The 22,250-nt window shown below is 41.5% G+C and overlaps 1 protein-coding gene across 1 annotated transcript in view; it reads left to right on the forward strand.

Moving 5' to 3' along the window:
- LOC124613751 (E3 ubiquitin-protein ligase TRIM37-like) overlaps positions 1 to 22,250 on the forward strand; it is a 297,453-nt gene that overhangs the window by 131,200 nt on the left and 144,003 nt on the right. Inside the window, exon 10 of the mRNA XM_047142470.1 lies at positions 9,669 to 9,783. Coding sequence (XP_046998426.1) covers positions 9,669 to 9,783 — 115 coding nt within the window. The remainder of the gene's footprint in view (positions 1 to 9,668; positions 9,784 to 22,250) is intronic.

Below are 22,250 nucleotides of genomic sequence, written 5' to 3' on the forward strand. Positions count from 1 at the left end.
TGCTCACTAAACCTTCGACAATTTTTCTGTAGACAAAGGAGCATCTTTTAATTCATTACATCATTGTAGTAATAGCAGCCTTTGCCCTTAGTGACAGCATGTTCTATGATCTGTTGTACCCTGGCAGCATCTGTGATTCAGGTTATCACTGGTAGGTGGCTCTGCTGCTGCCCCACCTCTCTCAAGCAGTGTAAGATGCATGCAACATAATACTTACAGCTGCAGTTAACATACATTACAACATATAAATTTTATCTTTTTCTTGATTGTTAAAAAATTATTTAGCAGCTTGACATTGTTTATGGTGGAAATGTGTAGAAGGAAGACACTCACGTAAATCAGGACAAAGTAGTATCTTAAAAGAGGTGCCTAAGACATGACTGTGGACTCATTATGTACCACGGTGGTATTTCCATGACTATGTTGTCTGTATTATTGTCCCACAATAACACAAAACACATGATGCTAAACTAATATGCTAATCAGGTAAGGCAGTAATATCTTTTTTTATGTTTTCCATTATCAAACTTTCCTTAGTTATATTCTTGGGATCTGATTTGCTTAATACAGCTAAATGAAAGGGTATTTTTATTGTATCATATGTATTTCGCTTCTTTTTATTTGTGAAGCATCTTCAGTGATCTGTAAACTTCTGTTGTATAATAATTACAGATTTGTTATTTATTTAAAGTTTTGTTATTCTATTCTTGTTAGAGGAATTCAACCTTTTGTAGCACAGGGCTCATAATGTTAAATTAATATTTGTTTCTACTTACAATTTTAGTCTTGTTAGTGCATATGTATCATCCTGAAGCTGTATTTAGATGATTTGTGTACACATAATGTCCGATGTTCAGCATTCAATGAATAAATTTGGACCTGATACGTCACTTCCACTGATTACTGTGTTTTCTTCTGTTTTGGTATTGAACTACACACACTATACAAACAAAAGATGAATGTAAAACACAGAGTGACAGTTGACAATGCTGTGTACAGTAAATGAACCAAATCAAAAGTTAAATGTTAAGTCAAAATGTGTTTGTAAAATGTTATAAATCGGACTTCTTGGGTTCACAAATCATCCAAGTATAACTCCAGGATGGCACATAGATGCTAATGTGATCACAAATCATAAGTAGAAACAAATATTAATTTAATGTCATGAACCTAATGCACCTGAAGCAAGAGAGTAATGAAGAACTGTAATGTAATGACAAATCTGTAATTATTATGTAACACAAATATTGTACACTAAAACCAACTGTATTACAGGCCACTGAAAATGCTTCGTAAATAAAAAGAAGTGAAATGTGCATGGCACAATAACAGCCGCATTTTGTTTAGTTGCATTAGAGGAACCACTTTCCCAAGTCAAGATAATAATAGTTGACAGTTCCTTTTAGACCTTCTGGAGGCTATGTTACTGGTGAACAAAAATGAAATTCAGTCACCTGACAAAGCACAATTTTAGGGAGGATAAGATAATGCCCATCTCCTGTTTACTTCTATCTCTATTCTTGACCACAGCCATATGCCCATGAATCACGTATCAGCAATAGTCCAATGCCTTGTGATTGTTGTTGAATAGCAGCTCAAAACAAGGGAGCTGCAAAATATGCATGCATGTATGTCACTGATGCTTTGGCCACCTTCTGTTGCTTCTCCAATGTCCAGGGACCTTTGAAACAACATCCAAACTACCTACCTACCAGCAGTAGCTCTTCTGATACTAAATTTTTGTTATTTCTTGAGATTTTCCTCTGTACAAAGGTTATTCTCCAACATAACAAATATCCAGAAATTATTACATTTGTTACATAAGACATTAATTTATCTCCTCAAGATGTCCCTCCAGGTATTTCGATCTTGTGTACCTTCTTCCTCTGTGCCAAGTTTGCTAATTGTTAATTGTTCATTTTGGTGACAGGTGGTTATAGGGTGTCCCTTCTCTTTTTTCCCTCTGGTTCCTGTTCCAGGATCATTTTCAGAATTCTGCCTTTTCTATTCTTCTTACATGCGCATACCATCGTAACTTTCTTCTATACGTCACATCGTGTATTCTTTCTCTTACTTCCATTCTCTTTATTATTTCATCGTCTCTTACTTTCTCTTTTCTGGAAATTCTTGCTAATCTTCTCCAGAAGTCCATTTCTAATGCCTGAGTTTTTATAGGTGTGTCAGAGTAGCAATCCAAGTTCCACTCCATACATAAGTACTCTCTCTAGTATTGATTTATTTATGGTTTTCTTTTTGGTTCAGTTGATTACATTTATGCTCCATAAGACTGAGTTGAGCATCACAGTGACCTTCCTTCCACTGTTAACTCTTGAGTTAATTTCTACCTCTGATTTTCGTTCCATCCCTAAAATTCTCTGATTTTCCTTCCATTACTAGAACGTGTCCCAAATAACAGAAAGTGTTGACCTTCTTAATTTTCTTTCCCTCTATTTATAAGTCATCTGGATCATTAGTCAGGTATTCTGTTTTCTGGTAGTTAATCTTCACTCCCCAGTTTCTGTATTCCATTGCTAATTTGATATACATATAATTTGCATCCACCCCATGTTGTGCTATAATTACTTGATCATCAGCAAATAGTAGGTGATGTAAATAAACTCCATCTTTAATTTCTAGCCCCATCCCATTGCATTTACAAGACCATGTCTTAAGACTGATGTCTACATAGATTTTAATCAATGCTGGTGACATGGGATAGCCTTGTAACAGACCCTAGCTTGTTTTAAATTTCTGGGAAAGTGTACTACCAATTTTAACTTGGCATATGTTACCTTTATAAATTTCTTGTACTATTTTAACTATAGGACTGTTTACATTTGCCATATGTAATGCTCTCCAAAGTAGTTTTCTCAGGACAGTAGCATGTGCTTTTCCTAAATCTATAAAAATTAATCTTATATTTTTTTTATCTTTCCCTATGTTCCTCTAAGATCTGTCATAATGTGAAAATAGGGTGTACACATGATCTATGAGCTGTGAAGCTACAGTGTTCTTCCTTGGTTTTAAAATTTATTTCCATCTTATTTTTAATTATTTTCTCAAAAATTCTCATTAAGGTATTATAACACAAATTTCTCGATAGTTTGAGCAGTGGCTTTTGTGATCTTCTTTCTTAAATATAGTATCAATATAGCTCAGCTTCATTTCTGTGGGTATATTGAATCTCGTGTAACATTTTATTGAATAACCATGTTATTAGTTTCACAATTTTGTCACCACCTTATTTTAAGAGCTTCAGATTGATACTGCCTGGTCCAGGTGATTTACCATTCTTCCCTGTTCATAATACCTTTCTCGCCTTGCTTTTTGAAACTTGGATCTCCTCCCCTTCCTGTTCCTTTTCTTCGCTGTTCCTTCCTCCAGATACTCCTCTCTATCCTCATTTAATAATTTCCGGAAATATTCTTACCATTCTTTTGGTGTTGTCAGTTGAAGATAGGTTTTGGCATTCATTTCTTGTCAGAGTCCTATTAATACTGGCCACACTACTTTTGCTTTCACAAAACCTAGTTTGCAATTGACATTGGCACACATTCTTTCCCATGCTTCATTCTTTGCTATCCTTACCTTTTTTATCACTTCATTCTTTGTTTCCTTGCAGATTATTCTTGTTACTTCAGATTTATCATTCAACCACTGGTTGAATGCATTTATCTTTTCTTTAACTGCCACCTCTATTTCCTCCAACCACCACTCTGCTGTACAGCTGTAGTTGTTTCGTCTTATTCTAAGAACAATGTTGGTGTAGTGACTTCCTGTGGCATCTCATGAAAAACTACTTGCTTTCCAGTGTCCTGTAATAGTTCTAAGGAAACAGTGTAACCATATGCTAGGTGTGTTCATTTTGATATACTGTCAAATGTGACAGTTGATGTGAAGCATATTAAATGATGTTATAAAGAAGTTCTGTCAATGGAAAGAATAGAATAAGTTGTCTGGGTCCTCTGTCTGATGCTAGGAAGCTGCCCCTATGTTTTTCACAGAAGAACTACACTTAAAGAGTGACTATGTGCAGTTCTATTTTTAATTGTCAAGATGCTAGATAGGTTGAAGGTTGTCTGGAACAGAAAACTTGGATATTTTTAACAGAAGACTAAAGTTGGTGCTGAATTCTCTCAGGAGACACTTCACTCAGAAGCGAGGCATCTAATATTAAAAAACATTACAGATGTAGTAACAATTCCTGTTGGCATGCCTCACAACTCCAAATAGTGGGTGATGTGATTAAACCTTTCCAGGTGCGCTGTGACAGCTTTCACAATGAAAGGCTTCTTCAAGGAGACCATGCCTCAATTCCAGGTGGTTTAGTGGAGGAAGTCTCCAATATCCGTGATAAGGCATTGAACATATACCTCTTGGAATGGAATCTCAAGCGAAATCATAATTAAAGCATTAAAAAAAAATTTGAAACAATGATATCACAGGCTGCTGCCTTAAGTAAGCTAACAGAGGTTGCAAAGGATAAAAATGCGTATAAACCAATTCCTTTGGTTTATTTAATTTGACCTTGGATTACAGAAATTTACACAATCAATAAAGGCATAAGTAGTCTGCAATAGGTAATGAAAGATTTAAGGAAGCATCAGATGTAGAAGTTAAAGAAGAGTTTTGTCAAAGTGATATTTTCCCCTTACATTTGTGGGTATAAGCAAACAAGGTACGTAGAGTGTGTTGTTTCATAATGCTGCAAGCCCTTGTGGCAGAATGTGAAACTGTATTTGAAAAAGCCAGAGCTCAATCTGGAATTTATTCGAAAGTTGTAAGAATGACTTTTTAGGTATCAAATATAGTAGAAATAATGATTTCTTACTGGAACTCTGTGTAGCCTCTAATTTATCTCTTAATTTATGCTCTGAGCTCTTTCAGGACATAAGTGGAAAAAAGTCGTAGTGCACTGCAGCATTTGTTAATTGAATCTTAACACCACACGAGACAACACACTGTACAGTTGCAGAAAAGAAATTGCAAAGAAAGGAGATGTATGATTTTAATCAAAAATCTTACCTTATGGAAATGAGAAGCCCATAAATTATTGCCATTTGTGTAGAACTTCAGTTACATTTATTAGTAAATGTATGTATATTCCAATGGCCAGATATCAAAATATAATTAGTTCTTAAGGAAACTGTTTATTGTAGTGATTAAAAATGTGGTGGCGGTGGTGGTGGTGGTGATGATAACAGTAATGAAAGTATTTATAACAAGAGTTTTTAGTATCTTCACCACTTCCTCCTTAGTTGCAACTGCAGTATATCCTGAACAGAATAACAAAATGATTGACAGCTAGTTGTATACAGGACAGCTATCACAACAAGCAATCAGAGCATGACTGTGATCATGACTTTACTTCTATTCACCATTGTCATATCGCTCTGCTATGTCAGGTACTCACTGCTAGTGTCTGTTGTAGATGAAGCTTTGCAACTGCCAGCATAATAATGGTCATTATTTTTCATGGTTTGTATTGTTTCTCTTTGTCACATGGTTGGGTGGTGTTATGTCCCAAACTGATGGCAAAAGTGCACAGAAAAGTGCTAAGACTGCTACCACTGTGCTAAGCAAATCAAACATTACACATTAATGGGCAGTGTGTGAATGAGTTCAGAAAGGAAAGGATCAGCTGTTTCTGTTGCAGCAATATTGTATGAGCAGAGAAACATGAATGTACAATATTGCCCCCTCCTGTGCTTGAGTGTCAGTCATTTTGTTCTTGTTTAAATATTATGTAGAATGAACTATACAGACATCATTTTTCAGACTGAAGATAGTTTATTACCAGAAGTGAATTAATAAAAAGGAACTTCCATTAAATTGTAGTATTATTGATTTATCATCTCGGTAGTGACCTTCATAGCTGTTGGAACAAAAGTACTGACAGGAGGTAGTACAGCAAGCTGCCTCCATTTGGTTATTTCCAGAGGGTTGATACGCCATTAATTTTCTTCTTCTTCTTCTTCACGGATGGATAACTTACGACCACACGTAATCAACATTTGTTGGCCTTCCTTTTCGCCCAGTATTCCTTCATAAACAACGAATGGGCTAGCTTTCGTTGCATAGACCACGTATGTCGGTTAGTTTTTCTCTCTTCTTCCTCAAAACTCCGTGTGTTTGTGATTTTTCTGATTTCATTTCTATCATGTAGATTTGGAGACCCTAATTCTCTCAGGTCTTTTTCCGTCTGTTTGTACCAGTTCGGTCTTGTAGTTTTGTTCTTTAAAAATGTATGGATTTTGTGCGTTAACCTGTTTGAGTCCATTCTTTCTAAATGCCCCATGAATTGGATTCTTCTCATGCACAATGTGTCTGTTATTTTGGAGATATTTTTATATATTTCTGCATTGGGTTTTGGATAATGCACACCATCTTTAGTTTTTGGTCCTAGGATTTTCCTCATTATTTTATGTTCTTTCACTTCTAATTACTCTTTTAGTGTTCTGTGTTGAAGGTTTAGTGTCTCAGATGCATAGAGAGCTTCAGGTTTAATTACTGTTGTGTAGTGTCGTATTTTGCAGTTCCACGAGAGACTCTTTTTGTTGTAAATGTTTTTCGTTAATTGAAATGCCGTCTCCGTTTTCTGGACTCTTGATCTGACAGATTTCTTTTCATTACAATTTTCTGCAATCCATTCACATAAATATTTAAATGCTTTTACTCAAGAGATGTAGTTATAACCAATTTTGAGATCAGAAGGTGCATCTTTGATGTCAGTCATAAATTTTGTTTTTTCAAATGAAATTTGTAATCCCATTTTTGCTGCCTGCTCTTGTAATAATTCTAGCTGTTTCTGTGCATTGGTAATGTCTTGTGCAATCAGTGCCATGTCATCAGCAAATGCTAAACAGTCTAATTGGTTTATTATTTACAAATGTTCCAGTTACTCCAGAATTCATGTCTACAACGATTTCCTAAAATCACTGGAAATATTAAATTCAAACATCAAATGACATGGTGTTGGATTGTTTTTACTATCAGAATTCAGTTAGCTAGTTTTATCTTCTCCATAAAACCTGCTTACTCGGTTACAAGGTATAAAAGTGAACAATATATATTAGATAGTTTAAATTGTAAGACATTTCCAGGAGCAGATGTGGACTCTGACCACAATCTCGTGGTTATGATCTGTGGATTAAAACTTAAGAAACTGCAAAAAGGTGGAAATTTAAGGAGATGGGACCTGGATAAACTGACTAAACCAGAGGTTGTACAGAGTTTCAGGGAGAGCATAAGGGAACAATTGACAGGAATGGGGGAAAGAAATACAGTAGAAGAAGAATGGGTAGCTCTGAGGGATGAAGTAGTGAAGGCAGCAGAGGATCAAGTAGGTAAAAAGACGAGGGCTAGTAGAAATCCTTGGGTAACAGAAGATATATTGAATTTAATTGATTAAAGGAGAAAATATAAAAATGCAGTAAATGAAGCAGGCAAAAAGGAATACAAACGTCTCAAAAATGAGATTGACAGGAAGTGCAAAATGGCTAAGGAAGGATGGCTAGAGAACAAATGTAAGGATGTAGAAGCGAGTATGACTAGGCGTAAGATAGATACTGCCTACAGGAAAATTAAAGAAACCTTTGGAGATAAGAGAACCACTTGCATGAACATCAAGAGCTCAGATGGAAACCCAGTTCTAAGCAAAGAAGGGAAAGCAGAAAGGTAGAAGGAGTATATAGAGGGTCTATACAAGGGCGATGTACCTGAGGAAATGGAAGAGGATGTAGATGAAGATTAAATGGGAGATACGATACTGCGTGAAGAGTTTGACAGAGCACTGAAAGACCTGAGTCGAAACAAGGCCCCGGGAGTGGACAACATTCCATTAGAACTACTGACAGGCTCGGGAGAGCCAGTCCTGACAAAACTGTACCATCTGGTGAGCAAGATGTATGAAACAGGCGAAATACCCTGAGACTTCAAGAAGAATATAATAATTCCAATCCCAAAGAAAGCAGGTGTTGACAGATGTGAAAATTACCGAACTATCAGTTTAATAAGTCACAGCTGCAAAATACTAACGCGAATTCTTTACAGACGAGTGGAAAAACTGGTAGAAGCCGACCTCGGGGAAGATCAGTTTGGATTCCGTAGAAATGTTGGAACACGTGAGGCAACACTGACCCTATGACGTATCTTAGAAGCTAGATTAAGGAAAGGCAAACCTACGTTTCTAGCATTTGTAGACTTAGAGAAAGCTTTTGACAATGTTGACTGGAATACTCTCTTTCAAATTCTGAAGGTGGCAGGGGTAAAATACAGGGAGCGAAAGGCTATTTACAACTTGTACAGAAACCAGATGGCAGTTATAAGAGTCGAGGGGCATGAAAGGGAAGCAGTGGTTGGGAAAGGAGTGAGACAGGGTTGTAGCCTCTCCCCGATGTTATTCAATCTGTATATTGAGCAAGCAGTGAAGGAAACAAAAGAAAAATTCGGAGTAGGTATTAAAATCCATGGAGAAGAAATAAAAACTTTGAGGTTCGCCGATGACATCGTAATTCTGTCAGAGACAGCAAAGGACTTGGAAGAGCAGTTGAACGGAATGGATAGTGTCTTGAAAGGAGGATATAAGATGAACATCAACAAAAGCAAAACGAGGATAATGGAATGTAGTCAAATTAAGTCGGGTGATGCTGAGGGAATTAGATTAGGAAATGAGGCACTTAAAGTAGTAAAGAAGTTTTGCTATTTGGGGAGCAAAATAACTGATGATGGTCGAAGTAGAGAGGATATAAAATGTAGACTGGCAATGGCAAGGAAAGCGTTTCTGAAGAAGAGAAATTTGTTAACATCGAGTATAGATTTAAATGTCAGGAAGTCATTTTTGTAAGTATTTGTATGGAGTGTAGCCATGTATGGAAGCGAAACATGGACGATAAATAGTTTGGACAAGAAGAGAATAGAAGCTTTCGAAATGTGGTGCTACAGAAGAATGCTGAAGATTAGATGGGTAGATGACATACTGATGAGGAAGTATTGAATAGGATTGGGGAGAAGAGAAGTTTGTGGCACAACTTGACTAGAAGAAGGGATTGGTTGGTAGGACATTTTCTGAGGCATCAAGGGATCACCAATTTAGTATTGGAGGGCAACGTGGAGGGTAAAAATCGTAGAGGGAGACCAAGAGATGAATACACTAAGCAGATTCAGAAGGATGTAGGTTGCGGTAGGTACTGGGAGATGAAGAAGGTTGCACAGGATAGAGTAGCATGGAGAGCTGCATCAAACCAGTCTCAGGACTGAAGACCACAACAACAACAGTTGCCTCCAGGTGCCAAAAGCTTTTACCCTGTGATGATAACAATTAAGATGATAGTAGTTATGTCCTAGAGAAAGAAAGTTGCCCATATTGCTTTGTTGTGGATGAAGACCTGTACAATGGTATAGTTGACACACTGTCAACAACCTATAATCTTGGGACTTAGCACCTTAAGTGTTAATAAGTTTGTTAGTTTAGTGACTTGCGCCATCCCCTTTTTTTTTCTCCATCCCAGATAATTATGCTTAAGCAAAGTCAGAAATGAAAATAAATTCACCCATTAAAATACTATCCTAAACTACAATGCTGTTTAAATTTGATTTAGATTTATATTATTTTCCTGTGTGATTGATGGATGTTTTATGAATGCTGATATCTCACCTTTACATTGTAGCAGGACGTTAGTGAAGTTGACATATTCAATGATGAATGTGAACACAATGTAACAATAGCAACAACAGAGGACAACTCAAACGATGAAAATGATGTAGATGATGAGACAATGTCAGGTATGTTGAGATACATATGAATTTAATACAGATTTAATGCTTTATCAGTAGAACAGTTCACATAGTGCTTGTTCAAGACATTTGAATCAATTCTTGGATGTTTTTCTGATAAATATTTGTTATTAGTTTAATGGTTTGTAGATGAACAGCATATTTATAAGTACCAGTAAGTGCTAAGTACACTACATGTTTTTGTAAAATGAAAACATTTTCTGAAAAATTATGAGGGGCAATCCAAAAATTTCCATTTGAGGGCGTTGCTGCAGAGTACTGCAATTTAGCATGACTCTGTTGGCGATAGATAAGCAGCAGATGTAGGCAAGGGATTAGTATGGTATTTGTACCTTCCAACGTGCGTGCAGTAAATGCAGAAATGTGAACTATAGTGACGTTATTATCAAATGTATCCAGACAGGACCAACATGCTGTCATTCTCTTCTTGGTTGCTGAAGGACAAACACTGGTAGATATCCATCAAAGAATGTGTGTGAGGCAACATGTCTGTAGAAAACAACCATTGGTGAACAGAGTGCTGAATTCCCTGCTGGTCACAATTTGCCACAACACACCGGTGATCTGCAAGGCCAACTTCAACTGGGAGACTGAAATGGGAGATACCCATGTACATGCTGTATAATCCTGATCTCTTCCCATACAGCTATTATACCTTTCGTCCCTTAAAAAATGGCTTGAAGGGTTGATGGTTCCTGCCAGACGAGGTTGTGCTGCCATCAGTTACGGACTTCTTCATGCAGCAGGACATGGTGTTTTACCAAACAGGTATCTTCAACATAATGTGGTGGAGGAATAATTCCTCAGTGCTAACAGCGATTTTGCCTGATTGGTGTACAAATTCTGTACTATACAGCCATCGATCGGAAGCTATTTGATTACCCCGTAATTACGTAAGTAACAGTAGACACCAGACATAAGTCTACAATGCTGTTGAAATGGTAGAGAACTTATAAAACAGGATAGTAGAGATGACACAGTTAATGGAATGTGATATTATTATTTTATTTATTTTCTTAGTTGATCAGTTAAGAAGTGTTATTTTGTTTCTGTTCAAACCAGATGGTTTTTCCTTAGATCATTGTGTCTGACACGCCATTCACCTGGCCATTTGGATATGTTCTCTGGTTCTCATCTCAGCAAGTCCTAACTGACAGTTTAGAGTCAAGGATGTTGAAGATGTGTGTTGGGTTAATTAAATTTTAATATGTACACATAAAATCAAACTCTGGATCAAAAAGTTTCTGTTCAGTCCAGAACTGATATGCCAATACTGCAGAATCACTGTGACCATTGAGGCAATCGTCCCACCGACGCATCATGCGGGAGGCACCCATTTGGTAAAACACCTTGTGCTGCTGCGTGAAGTAGTCCATAACTGCCTGCTGCACATCATTGTCCGGCAGGAATCGTCAACCCTTCAAAGTCATGTTTAAGGTGCCAAAGGTCTGAACTTTTGCCCCATTCTTGTATTGGTCTCTCTCTCTCTCTCTCTCTCTCTCTCTCTCTCTCTCTCTCTCTCTCTCTAATACCTAGTCAAAAAGCAGTTGCAGGAACCTATATTCCTTTCAAACTCCCCCATTTTCCCCCCCAAATGACTGAAAGGAACATCCAGTCTATTTTGCCATGCTCCTATAATCTCTTGTAGTTTATTGAGAACTTCCATTTCTGCCCCTTTGTTATTTAGCATGTTGTGGTTGATGGTTATGTCATTTTTAAACCTAAAAAGGTAGGTAAATGTTTTATCCTTTTCAGAATATAATATATTTACTAACGTTTTCAGATCCAGTTTTTGGTCTACTTACAGCTGACTCTTCTGGAATCTTTCTTGAAATTCTCCCATATATGCTTCACTGATTGTATGGTCATTTTAGGACAGACAGTAAGATCATCATGTATGTTATTGAAAGTAATTGGTTGCTGCAGTAATTGTTTCTGTCTATAATGCAGCATTCCCTTCATCATGAAAAAGATGAATCGAGACTTACCTGTCAGACATTTCCCATATGATTATATAGTTTTATGCAAAACATGTGTTGCTGCTTGAGATGCAAGCTTCCATAATTCTGCTATTGTGGAGTCTTCTCGAACAGCCTAATTTTTTTCAGTCTGCAGGTATTGTGTTTGATCTCTTTGTTAATGAGTTGTAATTGGATTAGCCAGTTTTTCACAATTTAGACGTGTCTCATACTATTCAGTAAGGAATTCATAGTTTTCTTCATTTGATATTACTGAGGGCTCATTTTTCCTTTGGAAAGTAGTTTGTAAAATGGCAACATGCTGACCCTTTTAAAAATATATAGGTGTGACTTAGTAATTCCTACCCACCATCTTTATACATAAAATAATAGAAATTATACTAGAGACTAGAATTTGCACCCCCCCCCCCCCCCCCCCTCTCTCTCTCTCTCTCTCTCTCTCTCTCTCTCTCTCTCTCTCTCTCTCTCTATCTCTCTCTCTCTCTCTCTCTAACATTGTGAGTTCCTTTTTCTGCTCAAGACAATCTTATTGTGGAGTAATGAATGTTATTTTTTCTTTGGTATTATAATGATGTGCATCATTATTCCTCTTGAACTGTGGTAGATTATTTGCAACAAACTTCATGAGAACATAAATATACTGAGAAGCAAGAGTCAGACTGCATAACTCCTTAAACAGGTATCTGCAATGTGATGGTGGGTGTGATCGGTTTATATTTATTCCCTTGTTGGCTCTGACAATCATTATTTCTGGACTGTGTCTTTGATACATAATGACATGATCTATAAGGAAGTTAGACAACTAATGTACTAGATGATCATTTGGTTTGCTTTCTGGATGTGTGGACATTAATAAAGATTACGATTCTCATATAATTCAGTTAGCTACTTTACATTTTTTGTTTGTCCTTATATATGACAGGTAGCACCCAGTAATATTCCTGTATGTTGTTTCCAATCCACTATTTACATTAAAATCACCCAGTAAGATCTTTGTATGGTGTTTTGAGATATTTGTCATTCTGGTCTCCACAAATTCTAGAATTAGTTCTGGATTTTCAAAGTCCTGATTTTCACCTTTTGCCAGGGCATGGAGACAAGCTGTTAATAAATGTACGTATCATATTGTGTGCACAGTGCACGTTCAGCAAGTAGAGTCTTCGTTTATGATTTCAAAGTTTGAAGCAGACCTAAGGATTTTGTTGTTGGCAGCTAAGGCTGTGCCAAGAACTGGTGTGTTCATCACTCTTTTGGGATTACTGTACCTCTTAAAGAAATAGTCTCCATCTGACTTGAAAATTTCCTCAACAGTAAAGCAAGTTTCTTGCAGCACTATCCCTTGAATTTTATTTCCAGAGAGAGCTAAGTAAATTTAAAATAAGTTGCAACTTTTGACATTCAGGTCACTGAAGGGGATGTGATGCGATTGCCCACATAACACCAGCTGCACTGTGAACAGTTCAGTTGGTAAAGTGCCCCTACCGCATTTCATGGATCAACAATACCATGTGGTGCCATGCATTTGGTGCATCTATATTCGTCAGCACTTTTAATGTAGTATTCTTTGATGCTAAAGTATTCTGCAGTTTTTAGGTGCTGTGAACAAGTGTTCTGTGTTGGGATTACATTAATAACAATGTAGCATGTCTGAACATGAGATTTGCGATAATAGTATCCAAGAATACGTTCACCAATTGTGAAGATACCAGGTGTTGGAGGTGGAATTCTGATCTGTGGACAATACTGCAAATTGGTGTGTTTATTGCACAGTTATTTTGAACTTAAGTGCAATATTGGTGGATTGATTCTAGATGTTATAGGAGTGGACAGAATAGCTGCTGCACTTAACATTCATTGGCACTCAGAATTGGGTAGGGGAAGAAAAGACATGAATGATGAAGCAGCACTAGCGTGTTCTCTGCTAGAAACAATGGGCAAGAAAAACAGTTAAACAGACAGGTAACACAGATGGATGCATTCCGGCAGGATGCATTGCACAGATATGTATGAGTATTAACAACATATGGAATACCCTAATTCAAGTAAACTTCTATTCAGCAGCAAAGAATTGCAGCTGTTCAATGAAAGCAGTTTTCACTTCGAAATTGCTTTCATGAGCTTGGTTTCGAGCGTGAAAATTTTTTGTGTCAGAAATTTATCGTCAATAGAAGTGACAGTGCCTGGAGATGCTGATATATGTGTGCCATGAGGAGAGTTTTGTGGCAAGACATTGTGTGGCTGGACATAATGTGTGTCACATGTTGACAAATGAGTAGTGGTGTGCACAGCATGAGGAACGAAGAAAGCACCTGTTGGTAAGGGTGACAGGAAAATCATCCTTCAAACTGGTTCTGCCTAAAGACTTTGTTCCAAACTGCTGATTAATATGTTTCAGGAAACATGGCAACAATTTTAAATGAGTGTTTTTTTAATGTTCTGCTGTGAAATATTCCTCCAAATTCAACAGCAGTAGTAGATAATGGGTAATGCTCCAACAATGAAGTGGAGGACAGAAGATATTTTGCTCTGGATACAAAGAAATGTTCCATCAGATAATCAAACCTGGCATGAATAATGCGAAGTTAATGGAACTTGTAACGCTATACAAGTCTGAGACTCCGCACTATCAGCTCGATGAACAGACCAATATTAAAGGCCATAGGGTAATCAGGGTTCCTCCATACCATACTAATTTGAATCCAGTTGAGCCCGGGTGGATGGGAATGTGGAAAGAAACAACAAAAAGTTTATGCTCAGTGAGGTTGAAATGCTGACAAGAGAAGCCCTTGCAAATATTGCCTCACAGGACTGATCTCAAGTTGTCAGCTGTGCCAAGACGGTAGTCAAGGAGACGTGGATTCTTGGACTGCTGGAAGAACACATTGAAGAGGTAGTCATTTCAGTCAGCTAGAGTACAAGTTCCAGGCCCAAGGAAGAGGACAGGGATGATTCTTCTCTTGGGGGTCGCTCCACTTTACACCACAACTGTGAATATGTATAAAAGATTCATTGATGTAACTGTTCAGTATTGTTTTTTTACCACCAAAGAATGTTGGCCTGGCAGCCAGCTGATGACTGAGACATAAGGTTGGCATGGTGTTACCACCACATGCTGGTGCGCTCAGCGCACATTAGGAACTATGCTTCCCTGCACTCTCTCCTTACTGAACTGTCAAAAGTCACAACTAATTTTAAATTTTCTGTAATCGGTTTCATCTGAACAGTTTCTATCGGTGAGCTCGTGTTGACAGTTGGCAAAAGTCCTAGACTTGAACTTAAGTTTGTGGGACTCTTTGAAACTTTTCCACAGACTCATCTTTAGCATGAGGTTGCATCTATCCAAATGGCATGTTTGTATCGTAATTCATTGCTAATGGATTTCTTTGAAGAGCTACCACCTGGGGTATTAATTTGTTTTTGTTGTGCTATCAAAGCTTGTATAGTTTGAATTTGGAGTATTTGTTCACTCCTAATACAGACAGAATTGTCAGTCCTGGATGGTATGATGCTGGCATCTACACTGACAGAAAAGAATAGCAACACCAAGAGAGACTTGGGCGACATAAACAAACATTGGTAGCAGAGGTTGAAAATACCGCTTCAGTTGTAAATTACTTTATTTTCACACGACCAGTTTCGGGCTGTTGAAAGCCCATCCTCAGGTGCTGTAGCTGTGCTCTGGTCCCCGAGGGCCACGTGTACCAGACTACTCCCTGTTCTGCACTCATAGGCAGCACACTGCACCTGGTACACGCTTCGCTCGTGCACCACAGCACAACTACGATACCTGAGGATGGGCTTATAACAGTCCGAAACCGGTCGTGTGAACATAAAGTAATTTACAACTGAAGTAGTATATTCAACCTCTGCTATAATGCTCAGTTACAGATGTTCTGCCAACAGGATTGTTTGTAGCAAAAGTTGGTAGTCATGTTTCTACATCTGAAAGATGATGGCTCTTCAAATTCACATAAAGTCACATAAGACTGAATAGTAATGACACTAAGAGATTATAAATTGGTTTTCTTTAAATACAAGGTGTAATGATTGTGAGCAATAGTTACCTTAGAGAATTGACATAGTGAAGTGACGTTAGTCACGAATGCCTTCAGGCGACAAAGTTGCTGTTATCACCACCTCATTGAGTTTGAACAAGGTCCTGTAATAAGGGTACAAGAAGCTGGATGTTCCATCTGTGATATTGCAGGAAAACTTTCCAAGAATGTAGCCACTGTACATGATTCCTGGCAGTGGTGGTCACAGGAATGTATCATCGCAAAACAAGCAGGTTCTTGGATGGCCATGTAGCACTACTGAGAGGGAAGACCATTGTATTCAGCATACGGCTCTGGCACATCATAAAGCATCTGGTGCAGTAACTTGAGTGCCAGTTGTCACCACAATGACACAACAAACTGTTCGAAATCAGTTACTTCAGAGACAGCTCTGATCCAGATACCCTGTAGCATGCTTTCCACTGACACCAAACCACCACCATTTGTGACTTCAGTGGTGTCAGGTGAAACTCATTGGACGGTTTGGTTGGAGGTGTGTTGTGCTGCTCATAAAGTGCAGTTCTTCAGGAATGTGTGGGCAGGTGTTGTTGGTGATTGTTTAATTGCACCATGTATCCTACGTAGCCCACTAAATGGCAGGCATTATTACAATTTCATTATCAGAGCATTGCCAGAATTGTTGGATGACATGCCACACACTACAAGACAGCATGTGTTGTTTTAGTGTGACTGAGTGCCGGCACTTTTCAGTCATCTTGTGTGTTGATGCTTGAACCCTCTGGGCTACTTTGTTTGGGAAGAGAAGCACAACCTTGTTTACAAAACCTTTGTTGAATTGGAAGAGGATCAGGTTATCCAGAATGTAGTAGCAGCTGCGGGAGAAATTAAGGACACTCCTGCAGTCTTTCACCACATTAGACGGAACGTGACCCACCTGTATTATCTTGTAAACGCGTCAATGGAGGCATTTTTGAACTTACACTGTAATTAAAGTAATTGTGAAACTTCCTGGCAGATTAAAACTGTGTGCCCGACCGAGACTCGAACTCGGGACCTTTGCCTTTCGCGGGCAAGTGCTCTACCAACTGAGCTACCGAAGCACGACTCACGCCCGGTACTCACAGCTTTACTTCTGCCAGTACCTCGTCTCCTACCTTCCGAACTTTACAGAAGCTCTCCTGCGAACCTTGTAGAACTAGCACTCCTGAAAGAAAGGATATTGCGGAGACATGGCTTAGCCACAGCCTGGGGGATGTTTCCAGAATGAGATTTTCACTCTGCAGCGGAGTGTGCGCTGATATGAAACTTCCTGGCAGATTAAAACTGTGTGCCCGACCGAGACTCGAACTCGGGACCTTTGCCTTTCGCGGGCAAGTGCTCTACCAACTGAGCTACCGAAGCACGACTCACGCCCGGTACTCACAGCTTTACTTCTGCCAGTACCTCGTCTCCTACCTTCCGAACTTTACAGAAGCTCTCCTGCGAACCTTGCAGAACTAGCACTCCTGAAAGAAAGGATATTGCGGAGACATGGCTTAGCCACAGCCTGGGGGATGTTTCCAGAATGAGATTTTCACTCTGCAGCGGAGTGTGCGCTGATATGAAACTTCCTGGCAGATTAAAACTCTAAAGTAATTGTGTTCTGTTGGTGTTGTTGTCTCTTGGTAATAAAGAATTAAAAATTGTTTGTGTTACTTTTTGTCTACTGTAAGTAACATTTGATGTGCCCATACAATATTGCCTCACAGGAAGACCCATTAGAAATACTGTTTTCAGTGTTCCATCCAACCTCCCAGAGTTCGTTGGTTTAATTAATTCTTATACATAGAAAACTCCCTCTACTGGTTCAAAACATCCTTACAGAAAAATATAACATTAGAGAAAAAATGTTTGTTTTGGAGTCCCATGCAACCTCCCAGAGTTTGTCAGTTTAAATAATTTTCACTCTGTATATTTTTCAAAATAAAATTGTCATCTACTGCACAATTAAGTTATCAGTCGATCATTATCTATGTTTTTCAAAGTGTCCATTGCATTATATTTCATTGCTGAAGCCATTGACACTTAAGTGTGCATATTAAGTATTGATCTTCATATGATGAATAATTAATCTATTAAATGCAATAAAATATTCTAATTGTGCAGCTGATAGCTGAATTTTATTTTTAAAAAAATGTTATTGGATCCTTCAATGGAAAATCCAGGATGGAATGTAACAATATTGTGAAAAGGAAATTTGCAATTCACCATATAGCGGAGATGCTGAGTCACAGATAGGCACAACAGAAAGACTGTCACAAATAATAGCTTTCGGCTAGTAAGGCTTTTGTCAGAATTAAGATGACAAACACACACACACACACACACACACACACACACACACACACACACAACCCCCCTGCGGGTCCGGGGTAAGAATAGGCCCGAGGTATTCCTGCCTGTCGTAAGAGGCGACTAAAAGGAGTTTCAACCGTTTCGGCCTTCTATGTGATGGTCCCCCTTGGGGTTTGACCTCCATTTTTCAAAATTCTACAGAAGTACGAGCCTTTTGGGGAAGGACACCTTACGTGGTGTACCACTGGTCCTAAGTGCACTAAGACCTTGGCACTCAGCATTGCACCGGTGTTGTAACCATACCCACTATTCCTCAAATTGGGCCTAAACGCCTGATGGGTTGTCCCAGTTACGCCCATAGTGCTTCTCCATCTGCACCAGCGATCATGATGGACTTTCTATGGCACCAGAAATCCAGCACGGTAGCCAGCCCGTTGTGGTGGGGTCGTCATGTACCCTCTAGGTTGTAGCCCCCTGACAACACAGGGATCGTACTGCCGATACCTGAGCTGCACCCTCCCCACGTCGGCCAAGGAGTAGATGCCCGTCTCCTTGGGGCATCAGGACTCCCGGCAATGGTCAGCCTGCCAGGTGGCCCTTGCTGCGGCCGGGTGGCGCCCGTTGGGAGAGCCCCTGGTCGGAGTGGGTGGTATCGGGGCGGACGTTTCGCAGATGAAACTTCAACACGTATCAGGTCGCTCTGCGGCCGAGTCTTTCAAAAGAAAAGGTACCGTTTCTAGTTCTGGTTCTCCTGCCCTTTCCCCCTTGGCCACTCCATGGGAGGAGGGACAGGCCCGCCGGCTTGGGGCGCAGTACTTCCCCCGCTATTTGGTCTGTTCTCGAACCGATGGGGGGACGTTCGCCACCTCCAAGCCCATGTTCTTTGTTCAGCACATTGAGGACGTCTTCGGGGAAATCGAGGCTCTCAGCAAGATGCGTTCAGGGTCCGTTCTTATCAAGACCACCTCTGCCACACAGTCGGCGGCGCTCCAGGCGTGCGACCGCCTAGGGGACATCCCAGTGTCCATTGTCCCACATCTGGCACTAAATAGGACGCAGGGGGTTATTTTTCATCGTGACCTCCTGCTACAATCTGATGAGGAGCTCAGGGCCAACCTGGAGCGCCGCGGCGTGCATTTCGTCCGGCGAGTCCAGCGCGGCCCCAAAGATTGTCGCATCGACACCGGGGCCTTTATCCTTGCCTTCGAGGGGGACGTTCTCCCGGAGAAGGTAAAGGTGATGTGCTACCGGTGCGACGTGCGACCTTACGTCCCGCCTCCTATGCGCTGTTTTAGGTGTTTGCGCTTTGGGCACATGTCGTCACGGTGTGAGGCTGAGCCCCTTTGTGGCGATTGTGGACGTCCTCTTCGTGAGGAACATACATGCACCCCACCACCTCGGTGCATTAATTGTCCTGGCGTCCACTCGCCTAGATCCTCAGACTGCCCCGCATATCAGAAGGAGAAGAAGATACAAGAAATCAAAACTTTGGATCGGCTCTCTTATTCTGAGGCCAGGAAGAAGTATGACCGCCTCCATCCCGTGTCATTGACCACTTCGTTTGCCTCAGTTGTGTCCACTCCTTCCGCGGTATCCTCACCCCTAGCCTGTCCCCCCTCCGCCTCCTCCGCCCATCAGGGGGCTCTGCCTCCGCCTCCCAAATCCCTCCCTTCCAAATCCTCCTCCCCCGTGGCCCCCACCCCCTCTGCCCCAGGGGCCACCCTTCCTCCTCCTCCTCCTCCTCCTCCTCCCCCTCCTCTCCCCCCGCCACCTGAGAAGCGATCCTCTTCTCAGGCGTCAATCGGGGAAACGTTCCGGACCCCAGCTTCCGAGGTCCGGCGTTCCGAAACGGACCCCGCGCGTGAGGACCTTCTTCGTGTCCAGCCCACCATCCCTGTGCCTCCTCGGCCTTCCAAGAAGGCCTCCAAGAAAAAGTCTCTATCCCCCTCTCCACCCCGGTGCGTTTCGTCTGACGCTCCATCCGTGAGTTGCTGCTCCCGGCCGTCCTCAGTTTCGCCGGGACGCTCTGCTGCCAGGCGCTCAGCTGGCCTCTCGTCGGCAAATGATGCTGCCCCTCCTACACAACCAGGGACAGCGGCCGCAGCTGGCGACGACTCGACAGAACCGGATCCGCCTCCCGCCGGTTGTAGTGTTGTTCCCTCGCAACCTGGCCCTCCGCGGCCGTCGAGGTGACCAGCTCTTCCCCCGTCTCGTTCTCCCAACTTTTTGACTAGCGATGGCCTTGTTACATTGGAACATAAGAGGTATTCAATCTAATCGGGAGGAATTACAACTGCTCCTCCGCCTGCACTGTCCGCTCGTCCTTGGTCTCCAGGAAACCAAGTTGCGCCCGACTGACCGTATTGCCTTTACCCACTATACCTCGGAGCGGTATGACCTCACCCCTGTGGACGGTGTCCCAGCTCATGGTGGGGTCATGTTGCTCGTTCGGGACTATGTCTTTTACCATCCCATCCCATTGAGCACCCCACTCCAAGCAATAGCTGTCCGTATTACTCTTTCTGCTTTTACTTTTTCAGTTTGTACCATCTACACTCCACCGTCATCTGCTGTTAGTCGGGCTGACATGATGCACCTGATCGTTCAGCTTCCCCCACCGTTTTTATTGTTTGGCGACTTCAATGCCCATCATCCCCTTTGGGGCTCTCCTGCATCCTGTCAAAGAGGCTCACTCTTGGCGGATGTCTTCAACCATCTCAATCTTGTCTGCCTCAATACCGGCGCCCCGACTTTCCTCTCGGACTCTACTCATACCTACTCCCACTTGGACCTCTCGATCTGTTCTACCACTCTTGCCCGTCGGTTCGAGTGGTATGTCCTTTCTGACACCTATTCGAGCGACCATTTCCCCTGTGTCGTTCGTCTCCTGCACCACACCCCATCCCCACGTCCTTCGCGCTGGAACATACTGAAAGCTGATTGGGGACTTTACTCCTCCCTGGCGACCTTTCCGGACCACGATTTTCTCAGTTGTGACAGTCAGGTCGAATACCTCACGGCTGTTATCATCAATGCTGCCGAACGTTCCATTCCTCGTACTACTTCTTCTTCACGTCGCGTTTCCGTCCCCTGGTGGACCGAGGCTTGTAGGGACGCTATCCGTGCTCGACGACGTGCTTTACGCACCTTTCGCCGCCATCCTACGTTGGCGAATTGTATTGGATACAAACGACTCCGAGCGCAATGCCGTAGAGTCATCAAAGACAGCAAAAAAGCTTGTTGGGCCTCTTTCACCAGCTCCTTTAACAGTTTTACTCCCTCTTCTGTCGTATGGGGTGGCCTGCGCCGGCTGTCGAGCATTAAGGCCCACTCCTCGGTACCTGGCCTGACCTCAGGTTATGAGGTCCTTGTTGATCCTGTGGCTGTTTCCAACGCCTTTGGCCGCTTTTTCGCGGAGGTTTCAAGCTCCGCCCATTACCACCCTGCCTTCCTTCCCAGGAAAGAGGCAGAAGAGGCTCGGCGACCTTCCTTCCACTCGCTGAATCTAGAAACTTATAATGCCCCCTTTACTATGCGGGAACTCGAACGTGCGCTTGCACTGTCCTGATTCTCTGCTCCGGGGCCAGATGCCATTCACGTTCAGATGCTGGCACACCTTTCTCCGGCGGGCAAAAGCTTCCTTCTTCGTACCTACAATCGCGTCTGGACCGAAGGTCGGGTCCCCATGCGTTGGCGTGACGCCGTTGTTGTTCCTATACCCAAACCCGGGAAGGATAGACACCTTCCTTCTACTTACTGCCCCATTTCTCTTACAAGCTGTGTCTGTAAGGTGATGGAGCGCATGGTTAATGCTCGGTTAGTCTGGATTCTTGAATCTCGACGACTACTTACTAATGTCCAATGCGGCTTTCGTCGCCGCCGCTCCGCTGTTGACCACCTTGTGACCTTGTCGGCATTCATCATGAACAACTTTTTGCGAAGGCGCCAAACGGTAGCCGTGTTCTTCGACTTGGAGAAGGCTTATGATACCTGTTGGAGAGGAGGTATCCTCCGCACTATGCACAGGTGGGGCCTACGCGGTCGCCTGCCCCTTTTTATTGATTCCTTTTTAACGGATCGAAAGTTTAGGGTACGTGTGGGTTCCGTATTGTCCGACGTCTTCCTC

Source organism: Schistocerca americana, chromosome 1 (genome assembly GCF_021461395.2).
Source record: "Schistocerca americana isolate TAMUIC-IGC-003095 chromosome 1, iqSchAmer2.1, whole genome shotgun sequence".
NCBI lineage: Eukaryota > Metazoa > Arthropoda > Insecta > Orthoptera > Acrididae > Schistocerca > Schistocerca americana.